This window comes from Protopterus annectens, chromosome 4.part0 (assembly GCF_019279795.1).
Source record: "Protopterus annectens isolate FY-2018-M chromosome 4.part0, PAN1.0, whole genome shotgun sequence".
NCBI classification, from domain to species: Eukaryota; Metazoa; Chordata; order Ceratodontiformes; family Protopteridae; genus Protopterus; species Protopterus annectens.
The window spans coordinates 1,303,326-1,315,944 of NC_056733.1; the positions used below are offsets into that span (position 1 = coordinate 1,303,326).

The window sequence follows — 12,619 nt, forward strand, 5'->3', positions numbered from 1 at the left end:
AATGGCTGGAGGCAGGCATTTTGTGAAAACTCTGGACGCAGTAGATAAGCCAAAGGGAAGTGCAGACAACTGATAATGCATAGATCCTGCCCTTAAACGTAGATATTTCCTGCATGATTCCCTTATGGGGATGTGCAGATAGGCTTCTTTTAAGTCTAGGGTGACTAACCAGGCATCCTTGGCTAGCATAGGAAGACGTTGCTGCAGGGTAATCATTTTGAATTTTGGTACCGCCATGAAGGTGTTGAGAACTGAAAGATCCAGGATTGGGCGCCAACAGCCCTCTTTCCTGGGTACCAGGAAGAGTCTTGAACAGAATCTTTGACCCCTCTCTTCTACTGGAACCGGCTGAATATTGAGCAGGGAAGCTACTTGGCTTTGAGCCTCTGCCCACTGGTTTGGAGGAAGGTCTGGAAACCCACTTGGGGTTGGCAGTGAATGGAAATAAAATTTGTACCCCTGGGATACAATGCTGAGGACTCATTGGTCCTGTGTGATGGACATCCAATTTTTTGCATGAAGGGCAAGTTTTCCTCCTAGGGGCACAAGCAATTGGGCAGGTCTGGGGAGTGTAGTAAAGAAATCATTGAGAGTTTTTTTTCCGCAAGGAGGTGGCTTACCACTCCCTGCTTTAGAGGTGGGGGCACTCCATTGCTTAGATCTCTGCATACCCTGAGACTGCAGTCTGGGTTGTCTATTTCCCCTGGGTCTGGTTTGAGAAGGCCTGGAGGGGGCTGGAAAGGACCAGTGTTTGGAAGGGCAATGCCTATTGAATCTAGGGGGTTGCACTTGTAAGAATTCTTTAAACGTCTGCATCTTTTTAAGAACCTCTTCTGCTTTGGTGCCAAACAAATTGTTCCTGTTCAAAGGAGCATCTAGTAACTTTGATTTGACATGGTCTGGCAAGGTCTGCTCCTTGAGCCAAACATGTCTTTTCAGTACAGATGCAGTGACTGCTGCCCGGCAAGATGCTTCTAGGGTGTCAAAGCCACAATGCAAAGTATGCTTACTGACTTGGCTTGCAGAGTGCATAAGCTCCTGCAATTCTTTATTTTCTGTACAGTCAGTAAAGGTTGCCACTTTTTGTTTAATAAGTTCCATAACATGCTGGTGATACTTCAGCATATGAAACTGACAATTCAATGCCCTAATAGCAAGAGTTGCAGAGGTATATACCTTCTTACCCCAACTGTCCAAAGCTCTGGAATCCCTGTCCGAAGGTGTGGGATTCTTGGCTGTAGTGGCCTTGATACCTTTAGGCCTCTGGGAAATGATCTCTGGGTCAGCAGTAGGATTCTTGAAAAGACATTTGTGAGTGTCAGGTACTCTGTAGTACCTGTCTGGTTTCCTAGGGGCAGGAGGTGAAGTGTCAGGAGTAAGACTGGATTCCAACATCAACATCATCATCCAGGACAGGGGGTATTGCTAAAGGCCTGTGCTGAGGCAACTCCAGGAATTCTCTGAGTCTCTTTTTGGACTGAGGATAGTCTTGGCATTCCCAGTGGAAATGTTCTCAAGGTATGCAAGGTTTCACCAAAAGAATAATCTTCTGGAGGGGAGGCAGAGGGAACGGATTCCTCTGCATCTGAATCCTCATAAGCAGATAAGGGCATGTCTTCATAATCAGAAATATCACAGTCATTGAACTCCTGGTCTGTAGAAGCTGTAGGGGACTGGGCTCTTTTTCTCTTAGCAAGGGAGGCTGACTTCCCCTTATCAGCATAATAAGGTCTTCGGCCATTCTAAGCATTTGTTTTTGTGGCATGGGAGCTGGTGCATGTGTTTTGTTTGTCAATTTTCTAGGCGTAGTGCGTACTCTGGGCCTAAGAAACTCTGTAGTTTTGGTTAAAAATGTCACCGGTTTGAGTCGAACATTGGTTGAGCGAAGAACTACCGCAGAAGCCGGTGCCTGCACAGCGGCTCCGGACTGATCCAAGGTAGATACATCCGCAGGTTCCATAGTAGAAGAGTCTCATGGCAAACCAGACTCCGAATGGGTCTTGGTAGAGGCCTGAGAATCCACTGAAGTGGGCATCAGGGGCTGTGAAATCGCCTCACTGAGTACCGGCGGACTGGCGACTTAGCTTACCAGAAGCATCGTTGGCAGCTTTGGACCTATGCGGTCTGTCTTTATCCTTACGTTTTTTCAGAATATCGGTAGTCGGATGGCTTACCGAAGCCATTTCAGAATATGAAGATCAAGTGCGAAAGAATTTAGCGACAAAGAGAGCCCGATGATGAACGGTTCAGGCGTTAAACAAGGCACAAAACCGACAGTGAGGAACGTAGTGGTCTGGGCCTAAACAGGTGACGCAGTAAGAATGAAAATCTCTATGAGGTATTTGCTTTCTAAAGAAAAACTGCACTACTACACATTTGGTATATTTGGCAACATGTGACGCTTGCCCATGTTTTCACGTGGGTAAAACTATCCAAAAATTAAGAGCTAGAATACTTAAACATCTCACAGATATAAGGAAGGGAGATATTAAAAATGCACTAGCCAAACATCAGCTAGAGTTTCCTAAACACCAATTTACATTTAGGGTATTGCAGTGTATACATAAAACTTTGAGAGGAGGTAATGTGAACAACTACTTGGAAAAGAATGAGTTAAAATGGATTCAAAGGATGCAAGCACATAGATTTCCTGGCCTTAACAATTGTGTTAGTATTAAATCCACCCTTAAGGGGCAGAAGTTAAAGAATCACAAGCACAAATGATTTGAGATGCAATATTCTCCTACTAATGGTGATGCCATTTTGGCTCCAATTCTTAGCATTGTGATTGGTCAGTTTGTATTATAAATATAGTATGTACTGTTTTGTTAAATATGAGGATCTGAGAAAGCATTTTTTATGCGAAAACGCTTGTCCTATATGTTTTCGAAGTATTGTTTTTATTAAAGTGGAGTAAATTTAGCCGTGGTTATCCAGCTGTTTTTTTATGAAGGCATTTGCTTTCCACAGGCAAGACAATTGTTAACTTTTTCTGACATTGGTTAGAGCAAGAAAAAAGGATCCCCAATGGGGTACTTAGGTTTAGAAGACTTCAGGATTATTCAATTCATAAATGAAAATTAAGGTAGCGGCCGACTGGCACTTGCAAACTGCTTCTGCTTTGGGCTCCTTGGCAAGCAAGACTGATGTAACGGTGTCGGCTGCCTGATTTTATACCCCTGACGACCCGACGTCAGTCCTGGGGCAACAGCATCAGATGCAGAAATACTAGGACTCTGGTATTCGGGCCGACTGAGGACTACCTGCAGGCAGATAACCCAAGTGTGATGACTGCAACAGTGAAACATGAAGAACATCTACAGTCTTGTAATATTAACAGATAATTTGTTAATTGGATAACAACCCCATAGTGCATAAGCATTTTTACAGAAGGGACCTGGAGAACAGAAGTAAGTATAACAAAAAATATACCTCACATTTTAAAGAAATAACGCAAGCAAACACCTTTTGTTTAGCTCATGGCAGGATATAAGTCTAGTAATCAGTCATACAACAGCTATATTCATTCAAGTCTTGAATAACCAAACTCACTGAAGGTTACCAGCTCTATTTTCAAGACTGAGTTCTATGAAATGCCAATGACACCATTATAAAAAAAAACTTAAAAGCACATACAAATTATAGAAACATGAAGACTGCAATAAAATAAAAAAATAAATATTTAAATTGGAAACATAAGTAGCAACCTGATGGAATAGTCTTGACTGCTTCCTCATAGACAGCACAACAGCGGTCCTCCTTTCTTGCCATATCAGTAGCTTTTGTATGTTTGGAAGTGTATTCTGTTGAAGGCAGGGATTCTGCTTCTAGTTCTTTTCGTGCCAAATAATCCCAGGTCAGTGGATCATCAGCATACAGAGTCTGTAGCCTATAAAGAACAAACAAGTCTGTTCTCAAAAAGTTAGCCAAAAGTAGAAGCTGCACAATAAGAATGACAAATCAACACCACCCAAAATGTGCAGATGTTTGCAGACTTGTTTGAAATGTAGCAACTTGAACGTAGACCTGAGCACAAACTAGAATAAGCAATATTACAGTCATGTTCTTGTGCACCTGGATTCCCTAAGGTGGCTGCGAACATTTCTCTGGCATGACTGCTGACTACTTATAACTTTACCTGAAATTAATTCACCCACAATACTACAGTATACTTCTTCAGATATGGACCAAAATTCCTTCATTAACCCTCAACTCAAATGAGGGTCATAGGAAGAGATGGCACTCAATAGTCACAACACAGAGAAATCAGTTCCACACAACGCATAAATACAGTCAGACATGGCACACACACACATACAGGAAATAAGTAGAATCTCCAACTCTTGAAGATGGCACAGCAAACTGGAATACTAGGCAAACACTCACACAGACACTTCAGAGAAGGTACCTGCCCTAAGACAAAAATAGCTTTGTCAATTAAAGATATTCATCTGGCAACACCGGTAATGTTGCGTCTTTCGGCTTTTCCCAGTTAGGGGTCGCCACAGCAGAACTCCGGTCCGCTAATGATTGGCAGTAGATTTTTTTACGTGCCAAGTTGCCAGCTCTGACGCACAACCTTCAACGAAGGTACGTCCATTCACGCATGTCTTCACGCAGAAGACACTCTAGCTGAGAATCGAACCGGACAGTATCTTACTGTGAGGCGACAACGCTACAGCAGCACCACCACCGCAGTTGGCAACACTGATAATAAAACCCTAAATTAAAGGAAATCTCAACCAAGAAATTAGCAAATGATTTTCATTATATCTATTTTACCACCTTTAGTAACTTACCACATTTTAAACTAATATGAGCTTACAAACATTAACAGAAAAGAAACTGAAAGCAAACCATAACAGTTTACACTTTCCATTGCTACCGTCATGTAGTGTGTGCACATACACATATAACTATAAATAGATAGATGTATAGATATACATATAATAAATATACATGGGTCCAAATCGGATTACTGAAGCTTCAAACCGTTGAACATCATACAGCCTAGACCATATGATCGAAGTTCTGAAACTTCGAGGTTTTGAATAGAGATTACCGTACAGCGGGGAAATGAAAATTTATTGTTTTCCTCACTGTACTACGATCTCGGACGTGATATTTACTTAATTAAAAGCATTTATGGGTAGTGCAATGCCCCCTGCAAAAACAAAAAAAAAAAATTTTTTTTTTATTTTAGTTTTACATACACACATGCATATATATATATATATATATATATATATATATACACACACACATACACACACAAACACAAATATATACACACACACACACACACACACACACACACACACATATATGCACACAAACATGTATACACACACTAACACATATATACATACATGGCCCCTCCTACCCGAATCTGGTGCTCAGTTCAGGGGAGGCAGACACCCCGGTTGCTGCTGTGGAAAGGGACCCCACAAGAACTCAATGCCTTCTTACTGGAAACTGAAGGACAGCATAAAATTCCTGCAATTTACCACTGCAGGAATGGGTGAGGAAGTAAACTTCCTAGATAACACCCTAATGCTAAACGAAAACACACTGTTTCTCGGCTAACCTCTACAGGAAACCCACCCACCGCAACTGTTTACTAGACTATTGGAGTCAATACCCAACCCACATGAAGAAAAACATTATCGAAAGCCAATACGCAAGACTCAGCAGCAAAGTCAGTGAGAACAGCACATACCTAAGAGAAGCCAAGTCTTCCGCAGCCTCCTAAACAAAAGACAATACCCAGGGCACTTAATACACAGAATTGCTAAAGAAGTGTCTGAACACAGACACGAGACATCTACCTATGTTAAAATACGGCTTTAGCGCTGCCAACAAAAGAAAAGAAACCCCACAACAAGATTCCCCATACCTATCTCAAGAGATGCAAAAACAATTAAAAAAGCACTACAATCCAAATGGGACATCATTGAAAGCAACCCCGAGCTCCACAAAACGTTAGGAGATAAACCCATCTTCTGCTACAAAAAAAAAAATACCCTAAAAAGCATCCTCGAACGCAACCACCCAAAGATTCTCAAAGAACCAACAACATAGGGCACACACCCCAGTGACCAATGCTGCTGCTGCAAACACATATACACAGGCAACGGCATTGTACTGCAGCCAGTAAAAAAGAGGCAATTCAGTTCCAAAGTAACTAAAATTGCACCACCACCAAAGTGGCATACCTAGGAAAATGCAGCCACTGCACAGCCTTCTACGTAGGAATGAAAAAGTACAGTTTTGTACCTAACATAAATGTAGATGTTCGAGTGTATACCCTACTGCAGTCATCACACTTGGATTATCCTGCCGTCAGGCGGTCCCGCAGTCGGCCCGAATTCCAAAGTCTTGGTCCGACGTCGGTTGCTGTCACTTCATCCCTGACGTCAGTGCGCCAGGGGTATATAAGAGGCATCCAACGCCATTTTCTTCAGTTTTTCTTGCCCCAGATGTCAGGTGCCCCCCCCCCCAAAAATGGTCAGTAGATAGTACCAATAATAAAAGTTTATCACAACCAAAACATCTCTCCAGCTATAAGCAAATACACCACAACGGTTGTAACAGACTGTAAGGTATTTAAAGGTTTTAGTTAGGTCAGAGGGGATGGAGGGAGGGTAACCTGGACTGCAGCAGGGTATACACTTGAACATCTACATTTATGGTAGGTACAAAACTATACTATGTTCATCGTGTTACCCTGCTGCAGTCATCACACTTGGGTAGAATTCCAAAGCTAAGGATGGGAGGTGGAGTCAAACCGGGTTCGAGGAGGCTAGAAGGCCCTGCAAAACTGCAGTGGCGAAGCCAGCTCTAGTCTTACAGTAAAGTGGTAAGTGATAGTGTTTGGTGAAGGTGTGTACTGAACTCCAAGTTGCAGCTTCTAGAACATCCTTGGTTGGGTCCCCCTTGAGGAAGGCTGTAGAAGTAGCTGCTGCCCTGGTAGAATGGGGTCTTATGCTAGCAGGAACTGGTTTTCCATGGTGGGTGTAGCAAAAACGTATGCAATGTCCTATCCATTTGGAAATGGTATGTTTTGAGATCGCCTTTCCTTGAGATGCTGTAGCATAGGAAACAAAAAGCTGGTCAGATTTTCTGAAAACCTTAGTTTTATCCAAGTAGTAACGTAGCTGCCTGTGAATGTCCAAGGAATGCAGGAGTCTTTCTCCTTTGTTCTGTGGATTTGGAAAGAAGGTGGGTAAATGGATGGTTTGATTTAGAGCCACACTGGATACCCACCTTAGGCATAAAAGAGGGGTTAGTTCATAGAGAAACTCTGTCTTGATGGAAAATGAGGAAAGGCTCTACTGCCATTAGTGCCTGAAGCTCTGAGACTCTTCTGGCTGAAGTAATTGCTAGAAGCAAGACAGTTTTCCATGATATAAACCTTAAGTCAACTGAGAAGGCTGGTTCAAAAGGAGGTAGCGTAAGTTATTCCAGAACAAAACAGAGGTCCCAAGTTGGTGTTGGTGCTCTCCTGGGAGGCCTAATGTTTTTGGCCCCTCTGAGAAACTGCCTTAGAAGTGGATGTGAAAATAAGGGAGGATCCGTGTTGTAGTGAGCTGAAATAGATGAGGCGTGGATTTTAATAGATGAAAAGGAAAGGCCTTTGTGTAACATCTCAGTTAAATATTGTAGAATCTGAGGTATGTCCGGCTGAAGGGTATTTTGGCCTTTAGCTTGATTCCAGGCGCAAAACCTTTTCCATTTGTCTGTGTAGGCTTTCCTGGTGCTGAGCCTCCTAGCTTCCAGAATAACCTCCATAACAGCTTGGAAAGAGGAGCTGGCTGGCTGCTTAAGTGATTTGCCATGCAGCCAAATTTAAGGTTTTGAGCTGGCTGTGTAGGATATGACTGTCTTGCTGTGTGAGCAGATGAGTAATCTGTGGTAAAATCCATGGTGAGCCCTGGGCCATATTCCTTAATAGTGGGTACCAGTGCTGGCATGGCCAGTCTGGGGCAATGAGTATCATTCGGGGTCTTCTCCATCCTGACTTTCAGCAGCACCCTTGTGAGAAGGGGCAGTCGAGGGAAGGCATATACTGTCAGCATTTTCCAACTGAATGACAGTGCGTCCACTTTCCAAGCTTGATGGTGAAACATCCTTGTGCAGAATTTTGTTAGCTGATAGTTTTGGGGGCTAGCAAACAGGTCTATGTCTGGGTGCCCCCATTTTTGAGTTATCATTGCAAATACTTGTGGATACAGTTTCAACTCTTGGGGATCCATGATGTTTCTGCTTAGGTCGTCTGCCACTGTGTTCTTTTTTCCTGGCAGGAATTGAGCTTGTAATTGTACTTGGTAAGCCAGTGCTGTGTTCCACAAGGTCATTGCTTGCCCGCATAGAGGGTAGAAGTGTGTACCCCCTTGTTTGTTTATGAACCACATTACTGTGGTGTTGTCTGTCCTTATTGTAAGCTGTCCTGGAAGTAATAGGTCCTTGAAGGCTGTCAGGGCATTCTGTACAGCCAGCATTTCTTTTTGATTGATGTGCAGATTCCTTTGATCATGCCTTGAACGTACTTGTCCTGCCATGTGTGCCCCCCAGGCATAGTCCAATGCATCTGTTGTGATAGTTTGCCTGGCTGGGGGTAAGGTGAAAGGCTGACCCTTGTTGAGGTGACATGCCTGTGACCACCATAAACACTCCTGTTGAAGGCAGGGAATGAGAGGTATAATTTTTTCCAAGCTGTGGCTGTGTTGAGTTCATGCGCTTTTTAGGTACTATTGTAATTTCCTCATATGCAGTGTTGCAAATGGTATTAGTAGTATGCAAGATGCCATGAAGCCCAAAGCCTGCAGAATTTTTCTTGCAGGGAGATGGGTCTTTGTTGCCATTGTTTTGAAGTATTGAGTTAGTTGTAGTTGTTTGTCTGGCGTCAGGTAAGCCATCTCGGCCGTTGCATTCAAGCTGGCACCCAGGAATGTCATATTTTGTGAGGGCACATGTTTTGATTTCTTTTCGTTTACTGTGTACCCTAGGCAACTTAGAAGATGTTTCACAAAAGCCAAATGTTGTAAAAGAATGTCCTTGCTTTCTGCTTGGATGAGGCAGTCGTCCAGGTATGGATATATTTGAATTCCTCTTTGTCTGCAGTATGCAATTATTGGTGCCAGGCATTTTGTGAAGACCATGGACGTAGTAGATAAGCCAAAGGGCAGTGCAGATAATTGGTAATGGGTTGAACCTGCAACAAAACGGAGGTATCTTCTGCAATTTTGTCTGACAGGGACATGCAGGTATGCCTCCTTGAGGTCCAACGTTACTAGCCAAGCTTTCTTGCCCAACATGGGAAGAAGCTGCTGTAGTGTTAGCATCTTGAATTTGGGTACTTGCAAGAAGGTGTTTAGAATTGAAAGGTCCAGAATGGGTCTCCAAGCATTGTCCTTTCTGGGGACTAGAAAGAGCCTTGAGTAAAATCCTTGGCCTTGTTCCTGTGTAGGTACCAGTTGAATGGCTCTCATGTCCATGAGAGCTGTAATTTGTTTTTGTGCCTTTGCCCATTGATTTTGTGGCAGGTTTGGCATTCCTTTTACCCTTGGCAAGGTGTGGAAATGGAATCTGTATCCTTGTGAGATAATGTCTAGGACCCATTTGTCCTTTGTGACGATGCACCAGTTGTCTGCAAAAAGTGCTAATTTTCCTCCCAAGGGAGCCGCCAAGAGAGCTTTGCTTGGCAGTTTGAGGTGTAAGTTATTGTGTTTGCCTTCTAGTAGTTTGGGGCCTGTCTTCTCCTACCTTCTGTGTTGCAGTGCCCCATTGACGAGATTTATAAGGGATTTGTGCTTGATCTCTGCCCCTTGGGCGCCTGTATTTACCCCTCTGTGGTCTGTCAGAAGCTGGAAAGGACCAATTCTTTGTTGGCCAATTTCTGCTGAAGCGTGGGGGCTGTACCTGTAAGAAATCTTTGACCATCTGCATAGATTTTGCCTTATCATTCATTTTCTTTAAAACCTCTTCTGCTTTAACCCCAAATAAGACATCCTCCTGTAAGGGTGCATCTAGTAGCTTTGCTTTAACATGTTCAGGCAAAGTTTGTTCCTTTAACCAAGCATGCCTACGTATAACAGACCCAGTAACAGCTGCTCTACAGGAAGCTTCCAAGGAATCAAATCTACATTGTAAAGTATGCTTGCCCACATGTTCAGCTGCATGCAACAGATCCTGTATTTCCTTGAATTCAGACTGTTGAGGGTGCGTGCTCATCTTTTGTTTCATTTGAGACATCAGGAATTGCTGGTATTTAAGCATGTGAAATTGACAGTTTAGTGCTCTCATAGCTAGAGTAGCTGAGGTGTAAACCTTCTTCCCCCACCTATCTAGTGCTCTGGAGTCCCTTTCAGAGGGTACAGGATTTTTAGCCATGGAAGCCTTAGCCCCTTTGGGTCCCTGGGAGATTGTCTCTGGATCAGCAGCAGGGCTTTTGTAAAGGAATTTGTGTGAGTCAGGCACTCTATAGTATCTATCTGGTTTGGCTGGAGCAGGAGGCAGAGAATCTGGATTTAGACTAGATTCTAAGTAAACATCATCCACAATGTCTAAAACTGGGGGGATAGCAAGTGGTCTGTGCTGCGGGAGTAAAAGAAACTCTCGGAGCCTTTTCTTTGAGTCAGAGTAGTCCTGACCTTCCCAGTGGAAATGTTCCCTCGTGGTATGTAAGGTTTCCCCAAAGGAATAGTCTTCAGGGGGAGATGCTGAGGGAATGGAATTTTCAGCATCAAAATCTTCATAAGGGGGAAAGGAGTAATCCTGCTCCTCTGAGGAGCCTGAGGAAATAAGACACTTGATCAGAGGAGGCATAATCCTCCTCTTGTCTAGGCCTTTTGTCGGGGGGGGGGGCCGTTGGGAACCCCTGATTAAAGAAATCAAATCTTCAGCCATTTTAAGCATCTGTTTCTTAGGCATGGGGCCTTGAACTGGAGACTGAAGTGCAGACTTTTTTGGTTTTAGAGGAGTCTTAAGCTTAGCATAGGATTTTATGGTAAGAGTAGTCGGTCTGAAGACACCTTCTGAAACCGAAGGTGTTTCTACAGCACCGGATTCTCCTTCCGCAATGCCGTCGGTAGGGCCTAAAGAAAATGGCTGCGTCGGCCTAGAACTCTCTGCTAGAGATTCCGAAACGGTCTGGGGTTCTAATTCTGCGGTAGCCAGGGGCTGCGTAGGCGCCTCACTGAAAACTGGCGAGGCCTCGGAGTCTGGCTTGGATCTAGGCTGCCTGTCTATCTTTACGTTTTTATGCATGCCGGTAGTCAGTTGTTCTGACGGCATAGTGTAATTAAATTTTCTACCGAAGTAGTGTCATGCGAAATCAAAGCATCGCTTTATAGTTCGCTTATTGAACCTAGCACAAAACCGACAACCAGTGACGTCGTGGTCTGGGCCTAGACAAGGTATACAATAAGAATGAAAGTACTTATGAGGTATTTGCTTCCCACAAGAAATGCAATTATTAACTTTTTCTGACATCGGACTGAGGCAAGAAAATGTTTCCACAAGGGGTACTTAGCTTTGAAGACTTCGGACTGAAACTCGATTCGAAAATCTCAGGTGTCGGCCGACTGGCACTTGCAAACTGCTTCTGCTTTGGGCACCGTGCGGCAAGAAAGACTGAAGAAAACGGTGTCAGATGCCACTTATATACCCCTGGCGCACTGACGTCAGGAAAGAAGCGACAGCAACCGACGCCGGACCAAGACTTTGGAATTCGGGCCAACTGCAAGACCGCCTGACGACAGGATAACCCAAGTGTGATGACTGCAGCAGGGTAACACGATGAACATCAAGAAAGCTTAGTGACAGAATGAAGGAGCAATATCAAGCTATAAGACGAGCAGACCACAAAAATGCCAAAGCCAGACATGCAGCTAACTGCCAGGCACCGCCTAAATTCACTTTTGCACTACTAGTAAAAGGCACTACATTCAAAAATGAATCCAGCACAGCCCTAGCGGTAAAGGAATTGAAATGGCAAATCAACTTGAAACCTGACACCGCTCCAGGTCTCAACGGAAGTCTGAACATAAAATGTATCCTAAAGTGGATCAGGTAGCAAGCACTGCCCCCATACCTACAAGCACATATGTCACCTAAAACCCAATCCACAGGTATTTAAATGAATGTTGGAATGCTACTAACTAGATTTCTGAAAGACGACACACAAGGCCGTTGGTAATCTACAAAATGTTTATGTAAGCACTTTTGTTGAACAAGTAATCCAAATTCTTCAGACACAGGACAACAGTTAAACATGCAACTTAAAATATTCAAAAAGGAAATGACATAACCAATAATAACATCATAAACAATACCATACTTATCAAAAAATAAATATGAATAAAAATATGTTTGTACAATACTATGAATAAAGCAACAATATTAAACAAGAACAGTTAATATACACCAACTGTAAAATAATGCCTGCCAAACAAAACTTATTCATCTTTGAAGTGCTTTTAACTTTAAAAGACACTACAAAGAGCAATACTTTCTAAAATTAATTGCCATGGGCCACATCTCTTGTTTTTTGTTACCTGCATAAGCAATACCATTTTTAAAATTAAATTGGCCATGGTGTTCTTTTCGTTTTTTTTCT

At 43.2% G+C, this 12,619-nt stretch overlaps 1 protein-coding gene across 1 annotated transcript in view; it reads right to left on the reverse strand.

Annotated features, from left to right (window-relative positions):
* UTP6 (UTP6 small subunit processome component) overlaps positions 1 to 12,619 on the reverse strand; it is a 1,596,914-nt gene that overhangs the window by 655,183 nt on the left and 929,112 nt on the right. The window contains exon 11 of the mRNA XM_044068038.1: positions 3,708 to 3,889. Coding sequence (XP_043923973.1) covers positions 3,708 to 3,889 — 182 coding nt within the window. The remainder of the gene's footprint in view (positions 1 to 3,707; positions 3,890 to 12,619) is intronic.